This window comes from Choloepus didactylus, chromosome 13 (genome assembly GCF_015220235.1).
Source record: "Choloepus didactylus isolate mChoDid1 chromosome 13, mChoDid1.pri, whole genome shotgun sequence".
Taxonomy (NCBI): domain Eukaryota; kingdom Metazoa; phylum Chordata; class Mammalia; order Pilosa; family Megalonychidae; genus Choloepus; species Choloepus didactylus.
The window spans coordinates 11,439,314-11,454,078 of NC_051319.1; the positions used below are offsets into that span (position 1 = coordinate 11,439,314).

At 38.9% G+C, this 14,765-nt stretch overlaps 1 protein-coding gene and 1 pseudogene across 1 annotated transcript in view; one reads left to right on the forward strand and one right to left on the reverse strand.

Moving 5' to 3' along the window:
* The window catches only part of ANKDD1B (ankyrin repeat and death domain containing 1B), a 98,368-nt gene that overhangs the window by 58,132 nt on the left and 25,471 nt on the right, over positions 1-14,765 (forward strand). The window contains exons 6-7 of the mRNA XM_037801473.1: positions 11,108-11,206; positions 11,958-12,056. Coding sequence (XP_037657401.1) covers positions 11,108-11,206; positions 11,958-12,056 — 198 coding nt within the window. The remainder of the gene's footprint in view (positions 1-11,107; positions 11,207-11,957; positions 12,057-14,765) is intronic.
* On the reverse strand, positions 5,374-10,022 carry LOC119508046 (annotated as a pseudogene).

Consider the following 14,765-nt stretch of genomic DNA (forward strand, 5'->3'; position numbering starts at 1 on the left):
GCAAGCTTGGTACACCAATTGGACCCCACAAGACTCACTCCCCCACTCACCAATAAGGCTAAGCAGGGGAGAACTGGCTTGTGGAGAACAGGTGGCTCGTGGACGCCACCTGCTGGTTAGTTAGAGAAAGTGTACTCCACGAAGCTGTAGATCTGATAAATTAAGGATAAGGACTTCAATTGGTCTACAAATCCTAAAAGAACCCTATCAAGTTCAGCAAATGCCACGAGGCCAAAAACAACAGAAAATTATTAAGCATATGAAAAAACCAGACAATATGGATAACCCAAACCCAAGCACCCAAATCAAAAGATCAGAAGAGACACAGCACCTAGAGCAGCTACTCAAAGAACTAAAGATGAACAATGAGACCATAGTACGGGACACAAAGGAAATCAAGAAGACCCTAGAAGAGCATAAAGAAGACATTGCAAGACTAAATAAAAAAATGGATGATCTTATGGAAATTAAAGAAACTGTTGACCAAATTAAAAAGATTCTGGACACTCATAGTAGAAGACTAGAGGAAGTTGAACAATGAATCAGTGACCTGGAAGATGACAGAATGGAAAATGAAAGCATAAAAGAAAGAATGGGGAAAAAAATTGAAAAAATCGAAATGGACCTCAGGGATATGATAGATAATATGAAACGTCCGAATATAAGACTCATTGGTGTCCCAGAAGGGGAAGAAAAGGGTAAAGGTCTAGGAAGAGTATTCAAATAAATTGTTGGGGAAAACTTCCCAATTCTTCTAAACAACATAAATATACAAATCATAAATGCTCAGCGAACCCCAAATAGAATAAATCCAAATAAACCCACTCCGAGACATATACTGATCACACTGTCAAACACAGAAGAGAAGGAGCAAGTTCTGAAAGCAGCAAGAGAAAAGCAATTCACCACATACAAAGGAAACAGCATAAGACTAAGTAGTGACTACTCAGCAGCCACCATGGAGGTGAGAAGGCAGTGGCACGATATATTTAAAATTCTGAGTGAGAAAAATTTCCAGCCAAGAATACTTTATCCAGCAAAGCTCTCCTTCAAATTTGAGGGAGAGCTTAAATTTTTCACAGACAAACAAATGCTGAGAGAATTTGCTAACAAGAGACCTGCCCTACTGGAGATACTCAAGGGAGGCCTACAGACAGAGAAACAAAGAAAGGACAGAGAGACTTGGAGAAAGGTTCAGTACTAAAGAGATTCGGTATGGGTACAATAAAGGATATTAATACACAGAGGGGAAAAATATGACAAACATAAACCAAAGGATAAGATGGCTGATTCAAGAAATGCCTTCACGGTTATAACGTTGAATGTAAATGGATTAAACTCCCCAATTAAAAGATATAGATTCGCAGAATGGATCAAAAAAAATGAACCATCAATATGTTGCATACAAGAGACTCATCTTAGACACAGGGACACAAAGAAACTGAAAGTGAAAGGATGGAAAAAAATAGTTCATGCAAGCTACAGCCAAAAGAAAGCAGGTGTAGCAATATTAATCTCAGATAAAATAGACTTCAAATGCAGGGATGTTTTGAGAGACAAAGAAGGCCACTACATACTAATAAAAGGGGCAATTCAGCAAGAAGAAATAACAATCGTAAATGTCTATGCACCCAATCAAGGTGCCACAAAATACGTGAGAGAAACACTGGCAAAACTAAAGGAAGCAATTGATGTTTCCACAATAATTGTGGGAGACTTCAACACATCACTCTCTCCTATAGATAGATCAACCAGACAGAAGACCAATAAGGAAATTGAAAACCTAAACAATCTGATAAATGAATTAGATTTAACAGACTTATACAGGACATTACATCCCAAATCACCAGGATACACATACTTTTCTAGTGCTCACGGAACTTTCTCCAGAATAGATCATATGCTGGGACATAAAACAAGCCTCAATTAATTTAAAAAGATTGAAATTATTCAAAGCACATTCTCTGACGACAATGGAATACAATTAGAAGTCAATAACCATCAGAGACTTAGAAAATTCACAAATACCTGGAGGTTAAACAACACACTCCTAAACAATCAGTGGGTTAACGAAGAAATAGCAAGAGAAATTGCTTAATATATAGAGACAAATGAAAATGAGAACACAACATACCGAAACCTATGGGATGCAGCAAAAGCAGGGCTGAGCGGGAAATTTATAGCACTAAATGCATATATTAAAAAGGAAGAAAGAGCCAGAATCAAAGAACTAATGGATCAACTGAAGAAGCTAGAAAATGAACAGCAAACCAATCCTAAACCAAGTAGAAGAAAAGAAATAACAAGAATTAAAGCAGAAATAAATGACATAGAGAACAAAAAAACAATAGAGAGGATAAATATCACCAAAAGTTGGTTCTTTGAGAAGATCAACAAGATTGACAAGCCCCTAGCTAGACTGACAAAATCAAAAAGAGAGAAGACCCATATAAACAAAATAATGAATGAAAAAGGTGACATAACTGCAGATCCTGAAGAAATTAAAAAAATTATAAGAGGATACTATGAACAACTGTATGGCAACAAACTGGATAATGTAGAAGAAATGGACAATTTCATGGAAACATATGAACAACCTAGACTGACCAGAGGAGAAATAGAAGACCTCAACCAACCCATCACAAGCAAAGAGATCCAATCAGTCATCAAAAATCTTCCCACAAATAAATGCCCAGGGCCAGATGGCTTCACAGGGGAATTCTACCAAACTTTCCAGAAAGAACTGACACCAATCTTACTCAAACTCTTTCAAAACATTGAAGAAAATGGAACACTACCTAACTCATTCTATGAAGCTAACATCAATCTAATACCAAAACCAGGCAAAGATGCTACAAAAAAGGAAAACTACCGGCCAATCTCCCTAATGAATATAGATGCAAAAATCCTCAACAAAATACTTGCAAATCAAATCCAAAGACACATTAAAAAAATCATACACCATGACCAAGTGGGGTTCATTCCAGGCATGCAAGGATGGTTCAACATAAGAAAATCAATCAATGTATTACAACACATTAACAAGTCAAAAGGGAAAAATCAATTGATCATCTCAATAGATGCTGAAAAAGCATTTGACAAAATCCAACATCCCTTTTTGATAAAAACACTTCAAAAGGTAGGAATTGAAGGAAACTTCCTCAACATGATAAAGAGCATATATGAAAACCCCACAGCCAGCATAGTACTCAATGGTGAGAGACTGAAAGCCTTCCCTCTAAGATCAGGAACAAGACAAGGATGCCCGCTGTCACCACTGTTATTCAACATTGTGCTGGAAGTGCTAGCCAGGGCAATCCGGCAAGACAAAGAAATAAAAGGCATCCAAAGTGGAAAAGAAGAAGTAAAACTGTCATTGTTTGAAGATGATATGATCTTATATCTGGAAAACCCTGAGAAATCGACGATACAGCTACTAGAGCTAATAAACAAATTTAGCAAAGTAGCGGGATACAAGATTAATGCACATAAGTCAGTAATGTTTCTATATGCTAGAAATGAACAAACTGAAGAGACACTCAAGAAAAAGATACCAATTTCAATAGCAACTAAAAAAATCAAGTACCTAGGAATAAACTTAACCAAAGATGTAAAAGACCTATACAAAGAAAACTACATAACTCTACTAAAAGAAATAGAAGGGGACCTTAAAAGATGGAAAAATATTCCATGTTCATGGATAGGAAGGCTAAATGTCATTAAGATGTCAATTCTACCCAAACTCATCTACAGATTCAATGCAATCCCAATCAAAATTCCAACAACCTACTTTGCAGACTTGGAAAAGCTAGTTATCAAATTTATTTGGAAAGGGAAGATGCCTCGAATTGCTAAAGACACTCTAAAAAAGAAAAACGAAGTGGGAGGACTTACACTCCCTGACTTTGAAGCTTATTATAAAGCCACAGTTGCCAAAACAGCATGGTACTGGCACAAAGAAAGACATATAGATCAATGGAATCGAATTGAGAATTCAGAGATAGACCCTCAGATCTATGGCCAACTGATCTTTGATAAGGCCCCCAAAGTCACTGAAGTGAGTCATAATGGTCTTTTCAACAAATGGGGCTGGGAGAGTTGGATATCCATATCCAAAAGAATGAAAGAGGACCCCTACCTCACCCCCTACACAAAAATTAACTCAAAATGGATGAAAGATCTCAATATAAAAGAAAGTACCATAAAACTCCTAGAAGATAATGTAGGAAAACATCTTCAAGACCTTGTATTAGGCGGCCACTTCCTAGACTTTACACCCAAAGCACAAGCAACAAAAGAGAAAATAGATAAATGGGAACTCCTCAAGCTTAGAAGTTTCTGCACCTCAAAGGAATTTCTCAAAAAGGTAAAGAGGCAGCCAACTCAATGGGAAAAAATTTTTGGAAACCATGTATCTGGGAAAAGACTGATATCTTGCATATATAAAGAAATCCTACAACTCAATGACAGTAGTAGAGACAGCCCAATTATAAAATGGGCAAAAGATATGAAAAGACAGTTCTCTGAAGAGGAAATACGAATGGCCAAGAAACACATGAAAAAATGTTCAGCTTCACTAGCTATTAGAGAGATGCAAATTAAGACCACAATGAGATACCATCTCACACCGATTAGAATGGCTGCCATTAAACAAACAGGAAACTACAAATGCTGGAGGGGATGTGGAGAAACTGGGACTCTTATTCATTGTTGGTGGGACTGTATAATGGTTCAGGCACTCTGGAAGTCAGTCTGGCAGTTCCTTAGAAAACTAGATATAGAGTTACCCTTCGATCCAGCAATTGCACTTCTCGGTATATACCCGGAAGATCGGAAAGCAGTGACACGAACAGATATCTGCACGCCAATATTCATAGCAGCATTATTCACAATTGCCAAGAGATGGAAACAACCCAAATGTCCTTCAACAGATGAGTGGATAAATAAAATGTGGTATATACACACGATGGAATACTACGCGGCAGTAAGAAGGAACGATCTCTTGAAACATATGACAACATGGATGAACCTTGAAGACATAATGCTGAGCGAAATAAGCCAGGCACAAAAAGAGAAATATTATATGCCACCACTAATGTGAACTTTGAAAAATGTAAAACAAATGATTTATAATGTCGAATGTAGGGGAACTAGCAATAGAGAGCAATTAAGGAAGGGGGAACAATAATCCAAGGAGAACAGATAAGTTATTTAACGTTCTGGGGATGCCCAGGAATGACTATGGTCTGTTAATTTCTGATGGATATAGTAGGAACAAGTTCACAGAAATGTTGCTATATTATGTAACTTTCTTGGGGTAAAGTAGGAACATGTTGGAAGTTAAGCAGTTATCTTAGGTTAGTTGTCTTTTTCTTACTCCCTTGTTATGGTCTCTTTGAAATGTTCTTTTATTGTATGTTTGTTTTCTTTTTAACTTTTTTTTCATACAGTTGATTTAAAAAAGAAGGGAAAGTTAAAAAAAAAAAAAAGAAAGAAAAACAAGGAAAAAAAAAAAGATGTAGTGCCCCCTTGAGGAGCCTGTGGAGAATGCAGGGGTATTCGCCTACCCCACCTCGATGGTTGCTAACATGACCACAGACATAGGGGACTGGTGGTTTGATGGGTTGAGCCCTCTACCATAAGTTTTACCCTTGGGAAGACGGTTGCTGCAAAGGAGAGGCTAGGCCTCCCTATATTTGTGCCTAAGAGTCTCCTCCTGAATGCCTCTTTGTTGCTCAGATGTGGCCCTCTCTCTCTGGCTAAGCCAACTTGAAAGGTGAAATCACTGCCCTCCCCCCTACGTGGGATCGGACACCCAGGGGAGTGAATCTCCCTGGCAACGTAGAATATGACTCCCGGGGAGGAATGTAGACCCGGCATCGTGGGACGGAGAACATCTTCTTGACCAAAAGGGGGATGTGAAAGGAAATGAAATAAGCTTCAGTGGCAGAGAGATTCCAAAACGAGCCGAGAGGTCACTCTGATGGGCACTCTTACACACACTTTAGACAACCCTTTTTAGGTTCTAAAGAATTGGGGTAGCTGGTGGTGGATACCTGAAACTATCAAACTACAACCCAGAACCCATGAATCTCGAAGACAGTTGTATAAAAATGTAGCTTATGAGGGGTGACAATGGGATTGGGAAAGCCATAAGGACCACACTCCACTTTGTCTAGTTTATGGATGGATGAGTAGAAAAGTAGGGGAAGGAAACAAACAGACAAAGGTACCCAGTGTTCTTTTTTACTTCAATTGCTCTTTTTCACTCTAATTATTATTCTTGTTAGTTTTGTGTGTGTGCTAATGAAGGTGTCAGGGATTGATTTAGGTGATGAATGTACAACTATGTAATGGTACTGTAAACAATCGAAAGTACGATTTGTTTTGTATGACTGCGTGGTATGTGAATATATCTCAATAAAATGATGATAAAAAAAAAAAAGAAGGGAAAGTTAAAGAAAAAAAAGAAAAACAAGGAAAAAAAAGATGTAGTGCCCCCTTGAGGAGCCTGTGGAGAATGCAGGGGTATTCGCCTACCCCACCTCAATTGTTGCTAACATGACCACAGACATAGGGGACTGGTGGTTTGATGGGTTGAGCCCTCTACCATAAGTTTTACCCTTGGGAAGACGGTTGCTGCAAAGGAGAGGCTAGGCCTCCCTATGGTTGTGCCTAAGAGCCTCCTCCCGAATGCCTTTGTTGCTCAGATGTGGCCCTCTCTCTCTGGCTAAGCCAACTTGAAAGGTGAAATCACTGCCCTCCCCTCTACGTGGGATCAGACACCCAGGGGAGTGAATCTCCCTGGCAAAGTGGAATATGACTCCCGGGGAGGAATGTAGACCCGGCATCGTGGGACGGAGAACATCTTCTTGACCAAAAGGGGGATGTGAAAGGAAATGAAATAAGCTTCAGTGGCAGAGAGATTCCAAAAGGAGCCAAGAGGGCACTCTGGTGGGCACTCTTATGCACACTTTAGACAACCCTTTTTAGGTTCTAAAGAATTGGGGTAGCTGGTGGTGGATACCTGAAACTATCAAACTACAACCCAGAACCCATGAATCTTGAAGACAGTTGTATAAAAATGTAGCTTATGAGGGGTGACAAGGGGATTGGGAAAGCCATAAGGACCACACTCCACTTTGTCTAGTTTATGGATGGATGAGTAGAAAAATAGGGGAAGGAAACAAACAGACAAAGGTACCCAGTGTTCTTTTTTACTTCAATTGCTCTTTTTCACTCTAATTATTATTCTTGTTATTTTTGTGTGTGTGCTAATGAAGGTGTCAGGGATTGATGTAGGTGATGAATGTACAACTATGTAATGGTACTGTGAACAATCGAAAGTACGATTTGTTTTGTATGACTGCGTGGTATGTGAATATATCTCAATAAAATGAAGATAAAAAAAAAAAAAACACAGTAAGAAGCAAGGGGGATAAGAGAAGGAGGAAATTAACACACTTAGGATAGGGAACCAAGGGGTAGAAGGACCAAGCTACCTAAACCTGGGGTACGTCAAGTTCAAGCTTTATCAAGCTTGCCTGGTGATGGTGTGGTTATGAGGACTAGAGTTTGGGTTCATGCAACACAGGGCCTCAAGGATCTTGCTGACCCTCTCCTGAGCCCTCAGATGCCCTAAGGATCCTCTTTGCTCCCTGATCCTCTGCAACCACTCTATTCACCAAAGCCAAGTATAGGAAACATCTAGGTCCAAACATTCCTACTCAAAATGTGAGAGATTAAAGGAGCGAAGGAAATAATGAAGGCCCCTAAGTCATTTCAAACATTTCCCTCATTTCTTGTAGTCCTGAAGAAAAGGCTCAGAGGACATGTCATGCAGTCCTTTTGTCCTCAAAGACTGATGTTCCACCAAAGGACAAGGAGGCAGCCTTTTCTACCATGTAATATGATGTATTATTTTCTTCCCCCTTACTTAGCATTGTGAAACCTTCCAGAAACTCTTTACACCAGCAGCTCTTTTCCTAAAGACAAATCAAAGTAGAATAAATGGTGTTTTGCATAGTGGGAGGATAATGGCAATTGCCCCAAAATTCCTCTTCTAAATTTTTCTAAATTAACCTAATTTATTATTCTTTTATTAAGATAGAGACCAGGAGCCTATAAGAAACTACCCACCACACTATAAGATTTTGGCCAGGAACGTAAATCTTATTTCACTGGGGTGGCCCTCTTTAAGAAAAACTGCATTAAAAGATAATATTTTTGTAAATTTAAGAAAAACATTTGAAGACATGAACACACTTCTAGGCCCCTTCCCAGAGCCTTGAAAGCAGCCTATGAAAGTGAGAAGCTCCCGGAACTTAAGCTTTATTCATTCATGGTAAATCCACCTCTACTTGAGGTTTCTCTAAAGTTGCAGATTTATTCCAAAAGTATTTGGGGTCTATTTCTGCAAAGGAAGCCTGAAGAGAAAATGCCAGGGAGAGATGGAGTCAGCAAATTTAAAAACTAAATTTCTACTTTTCCAAGCAAATAAAATCACAGTTGAAAAATAAATGCTTCAGTTGCATGCAAAAAAAAAAAAAAAAAAAAAGAGAATGAAAAGGATAGAAAAAATATTTTAAAAATATAAAAAAATTACATGTAATAACTGAGGTTATACCAAGATATTTTTCTTGAGGAATGAAAATGACAAAGCAAAGAATTTGAAAATCATAAGGAAGTAGTATTAATTAGTAAGATTTATTAGAGATAAATTTTGGCAAACTGAGATTGTAGGTGGATCAGACAGTCCAGGTAGATGCTCTTCCAACATCAGAAGGGGACTCTGTAAATGCCTATAAACCTGATCAAGTGGGAAAGTTACTCTTTACCGGCAGTTTTCCCAGTCAGTGACTGGCTTTCTTACTGAAGAGGAACAGCAACTTAATCCTGAAACTTTAAGGCTCAGTGGTTGGAAAGGACTATTAGGCCCTGAAAATTTCTAGCACAAATACACTGAGAAGAAATATTTCAGCCTAAGAGTCTAAACTCATATACAGAAATGTTCCCTATTAAAATTAGTATTAAAACATAAAAAATTTAAAAACATACACTGAAAACACTAAAATACTCCAAAAACTAAAAAGTAGAAAATGCTAAAAGTATATGATCAACATGATTTACATTTAGCTATCCTAAAAGATGCTTCTTTTATTCTAAAAAATTCTATTTACAAAGTATACCAATGTAATTAAAAATACATGTATCAAATGTTAAGAAGTCATTACAGAGATTTCCTAAAGATTCATATGCTGTAAAACATTTTTTGCTGTTACTAAAAGAAAGTTAAAAAGCATAATAAACTATCACTATCACGAAAGAACACGTGATCTTAAGGGAAGAAACATCTCACTAGAGTTTCCACAAGTTCCTTCTTCTAACTGCAGCTCTGGTGGCAAAGGAGGAGTCCCAGGGTTTTTAGGTCTAGGAAGTGTAGTTGAAGAAAAGATGGTATTTTCAGTTCTGCCTACTTCTAGAACAGGTAAATTCAGAGACGAATCAGTAGGAAAAAAAAGGGGGTTGGGGTGTGCTGGGTTCTCATTCTGGATGGTATATAACTGTGGATGCTCTGAGCTTTTCAGAGAAATTACTCTTGTCTGGATTTGATCTAGAGAGGTTGCTTGCAGCTCCATTTGGAAAAGGGTCACAACTGCTACATTTCAGTCTTTTCAGATGTTCTGGTTTTGTATTTCTAAGTTTAAGCACCTCATCTATAACTTTCTGTATCAGAAAGTTCTGTGTTTTTTCTCACTGAATAGACTCAACCAGTGTATCTAGTCCTTTGGGGTTTTCTTGTAAAAATTGTCTAACAATTTCCCAGCCCTTTTTCTACTTGATGTACAGCAAGAAATTTCTTCAGTGTCTTCTCTGCCGAGTATTTTTTTTTTTTCACATAGATAATCAAAATGTCTCTCAGCTATGATTTTTTCACACAGGTACACACGCATATTTTCTCAAGCATCCTTCTTCACTTCAGTCAGGTCCTCCTTGGTGAGGGACAGTGGGGTGGGCTCCATGGTGGTGGCTGGAGATGGTGCTTCTTCTGGGTCCAGGAGCTTGGCCTCTTGAATCTTTTTTTCACATCGTCGATGTCTTATTAAGTGTGTGCTTATAACATGCCAAACAAAACTGTGAAGGCTTTCTTCTCTTTAATTGAAGAAAATACTCCTGCTTCCATTTTGCCACCTTTTCCTCTTTTAAAATATCCTGGGTTGAGAAATTAAATTTTCTATGGACCTTTCACTATTCTTGATGACAGTTTGTCTACCACAAATGCAGTTGCCAATTACAATGTGAAAAGTTGGAGAAATCACCATGATCTGAAAATTCTATATTTGAACTTTCCTTCCCAAGAAATGACACCTAAACACCCCTCTTGAGCTATGCTCTCTGGATAATGCATCATTTCTCCATTCCATCTCATATTGACCTGTTCTCAAGAGTTTTCCTGTTGATTCCTAGTGAATGCTGGAGATAAATATATGGGCAAGAAAGGCCTAGAAAGAAGCAGTTGACAAAATGTCGTGTCTGAATAAGCCACATGAATATTAAGCTCTAGAGAGTTTCTGTTTTGAACATTTTTATCAGTAAGGCAAGTCTCAGTGGGATGTGTAATTGCCTGACAGGGGTCTGGCATATAGTAGCTTCTTAATAAATAGTTGCATGAAAGAGCTATTGAATAAATACAGAAAAAGGAGCTATTGAATAAATACAGAAAGTTCATAAACTTGCTGCATTTGAAATGGAAGCTTATTGTCTGCTGTGATGTAGCACCTCCCTTGTGCTTGGGAAGACCTTTTCTGTACCCATAGAAGTGACTCTGTCCTGACATGGAGTTCCCCACAGTTTTGGGTGATAGCCCAGAACCAAATCTGGTTTAGAGGTCAGAAGGTGAGGAGAGATTGTCATTACCTTCCCCTAAGAAGGGCCTGGAATGCCATGACCATAGGGACCATCTTGGCCCCCTCAACCCTCACCTTGGACACAGGGAGGGTTTTCACAGTCATCAGAATGTTGGGTTAATATGCTCACAGCCTTGTCAGTTGCCTGGCATATTCAATAAGAGTGCAATGAATGTTGGAGGTTTGTGATTGATTTTCAGAAAGGAAGAAAGCCATTTCTTTTGGCGGCTGAGAGGGGCCACGTTGAAATGATAGAAAAACTTATCTCCCTCAATCTGCACACTTCCGAAAAGGACAAGGTAAGTGGGACCTTTATTTCTTTGCTGAGAACAGACAAAGGGGAGTAACAGTTGGAGTAGAGGAGTAACAACTGCTGTATAGACTTGGTGATGACCTATTGGTAATCGATAGTTACTGCTGTCAGAGAAAATCTTGGAATATCAAAGTGAAATTCATTCACTTTTGCAATGGACTGTCCAGATTGCCAGTTTTAGCTCCGTATATGTTTGTGAACTCAATGGACTACGTGGAGTTTTCCACTATCAACTCAAACCCTCTTCATTCCTCCCCTGAGGTCAGCTTGAGATCCAGCTTTACCTAACTCGGGGAGGGAAAATGCCCCTAGTAGACATTTACATTTCTCTGCATATCTTTGAATATTTTTTTAGAATAAATTCCTAGAAATGGGATTGTGGGTCAAAGGGTATAGCATATTAAAAATTTTTAAATATAAATTGCTAAAACTACCTCCCCAATATTTTTCAGTAAAATTACTGTTATTGTCTCCTCCCTTCCCCTTTTTTTTGCAAGCAAATCAGGAGCAAAGGCAGAACAAGGAGCATGGAGTAATTTTGACTACTGGCTCAAACAGCTATATCTTTTCATCTAAAACTTTATAAATTTTACTTAAAAGTGTGGGGAATGTGGCCATATGCAGGACCCCAACTTTAGGCAAAATAAAGCCTTTCAGAAGCCTCATTTGAGTCCTGGTTGTTGGAGGGTATGTTCCTCAGTAGAAGAGATTCTACCTCGAGTATGTCTCTGTTGCAGGAGGGAAACACTGCCCTGCACCTCGCTGCAAAACATGGTCACAGTCCTGCTGTGCAGGTGCTGCTAACTCAGTGGCAAGACATAAATGAGACCAATGAGGTATGTGAAAATGCTTATGTCAGGTAGGCACAGGACTTAAAAGTAAAAGAGTCAAAGGGATGGCTTTCAAGAAAGAAATGGGAGGGAAACAAAGTATCCTGCAGAAATTCATTTCTTGATCCATTCATTTATTCACCTATGCATCCAAAGTATTTGCTTAATATGTACTTTGTGCTGAGTGGAGTATGTATTCTTTTTCTAGAGGCTTAAAGGGCATGCAAAAAAAAAGCAACCCTAATATATTGAGATAAATGCAATAATATACACAATATATTAGAATATGAATATGTCCTGGAGACACTCCAAAAGAAAATCTGTTTCAGAAATTACACGGTCTTCACTGGGTTTTGACATTTGAGTGGCATTGGAGCAGGTGTTTAAAGAGGGCACTGGTGTAGGGTATTTGATGCCCAAGGGGAGAGCCATATAAAAAACCGAGGCATGAGATGCCATTATGTGTCCTGGGACTGACAAGTTCAGGGTGGCAGAAATTGAGGATGGGTGGGTCAGAAAAGGGGGAAGCTGGGTCTGCCAAGACAGGTGATGGAAGGGTATGCTTGCCAGGAGGAAGGTCTGGGCTTTAACTAGTTGGCGGCAGAGATCTTGAAGCAGCAAAGAAGGATGGGAACCATCTTGAGTGTAGTGGGCTAACTCTCATGCAATTTGAAGGGTGGATTGGTGTCTGGAGAACCTGAAGGTAGGAGTTCCTGAGAGGAGACTGCAAAATGGCTGAAGCAAGAGCTGTGGAAAGCCTCTCACAGAGGCACACACAGGCAAGGGACTGAGTGAAGTGATAGGAGGAGGCAGAGTCCACAGGACTTGTGATCAGGGGTCAGGGAAAAGGAGGCCTTTCTGACCCACACCTCTCTGGCTTGGCTACTGGAGGGTGGGGTACTCATCACAGAGCTGTGGAACACAGGGAAGGAGCAGGTGTGTAGTGGATGGTGTGCTGTTTTGAAGCTGGACATAGCCCAGGAAAACATGTTCTTAAATTAAATCCATTCCTGTGGGTGTGGACCCATTGTAATTGGATCTTTTGGTGAAGTTACTTCAGTTAAGGTGTGATCCACCTCAATCAGGATGGGTCTTAATCCTATTACTGGCGTCCTTTATAAGCAGAATGAAATTGAGACAGAAGGAGAGACACAGGAAGCAAGAGATGAAACGGAACCCAGAAGAGTAAGAGAGACCAGGAGATGCCACCATGTGCCTTGTCATGTGACACAGCAACCAAGGCTCACTGGCAGCCAGCCCCAGAACCCTACAGTCTTCAGGGAGAAAGCATCGTCAGATGTCTTGATTTGGACCCTTTCTGGGCTTCAAAACCATGAGCCGATAAATTCCCATTGTTTAAGCCAAACCATTTCATGGTATTTTATTATTTTTTTATTTTATTAATTTTTTTAATAATTCAATTTTGTTGATATATATTCACATACCATACAGTCATACAAAGCATACAATCAAGTGTTCACAGTATCACCATATTGTTGTGAATCCATCACTAAAATTAATTTTTGAACATTTTCATTATCACACACACAAAAGTAATAAGAATAAAAATTAAAGTGAAAAAGAACAATTAAAGTAAAAAAGATCACTGGGTGCTTTTTTTTTTCTTGTCCCCCTTTTTCTACTCATCCATCCATACACTGGACAAAGGGGAGCGTGATCCACATGGCTTTCCCAATCACATTGTCACCCCTCATAAGCTACATTTTTATACAATCATCTTCAAGATTCAAGGGTTCTGGGTTGTAGTTTGATAGTTTCAGGTATTTACTGCTAGCTATTCCAAGTCATTAGAACCTAGAAGGGGTTATCTATATTATGCGTAAGAGTACCCACCAGAGTGACCTCTTGGCTCCTTTTGGAATCTCTCAGCCACTGAAACTTATTTCATTTCTTTTCACATCCCCCTTTTGGTCAAGAAGTGCATCATGGGATGGAGAACATTTCATTGTATTTTCTTGAGCAGCCCAGGAAACTAAAACAGATTTTGGTACCACAAGAGTGGGGTGCTGCTATTGCAAATGCTAAAAATGTGGAATGGCTTTGGAATTGGGCAGTGGATAGAGGCTGGAAGAATTATGAGTCACTTGATAGAAAAGGCTTAGATCACTTTGAAGACACTGTTGGTAGAACAATGAATGCTAAAGGTACTTCTGCTGAGGCATTAGAAGGAAATGATGAATGTATTATTCGAAACTAGAAGAAAGGTGATCCTTATTTTAAAGTGGCAAAGAACTTGGCAAAATAGAGCCTTCATTTGTTTATTTTTGTGTCTTCTTTCTTATGACCAACTGGCCTAATGTTGATCAGGTTTAATTGGTTTAACTCTTGTAAAAATCCCTGGACTCTGATCTTTTTGAATGAAAGTTATGAATGATGTATTAGAAACTCAAGAAAAACATGAATCACATAGGGCAAATCTTAGGCTTGATCAGCTTTCACAAATCAAGAGAGATGAAGTCCTGTAGTCACAGGATTTGATTTGAAATCTTAATAGTGTGTGCTGTATTCTGTTTTAGTATTTTACCCGCTGGGTGTACAAACTTGTATTTCATCCTCTTTTTAACTATTGTAGAGTCAGGGCACATTGGGGAGAGTTCGTAAAGTCCAACAAACTGTAATTGTGGCTTGTGATAGGCTTCATTGGTGCAAAACAAATCATACAAGGATGATATTATCCTTTTGGTTAAGGCCCAT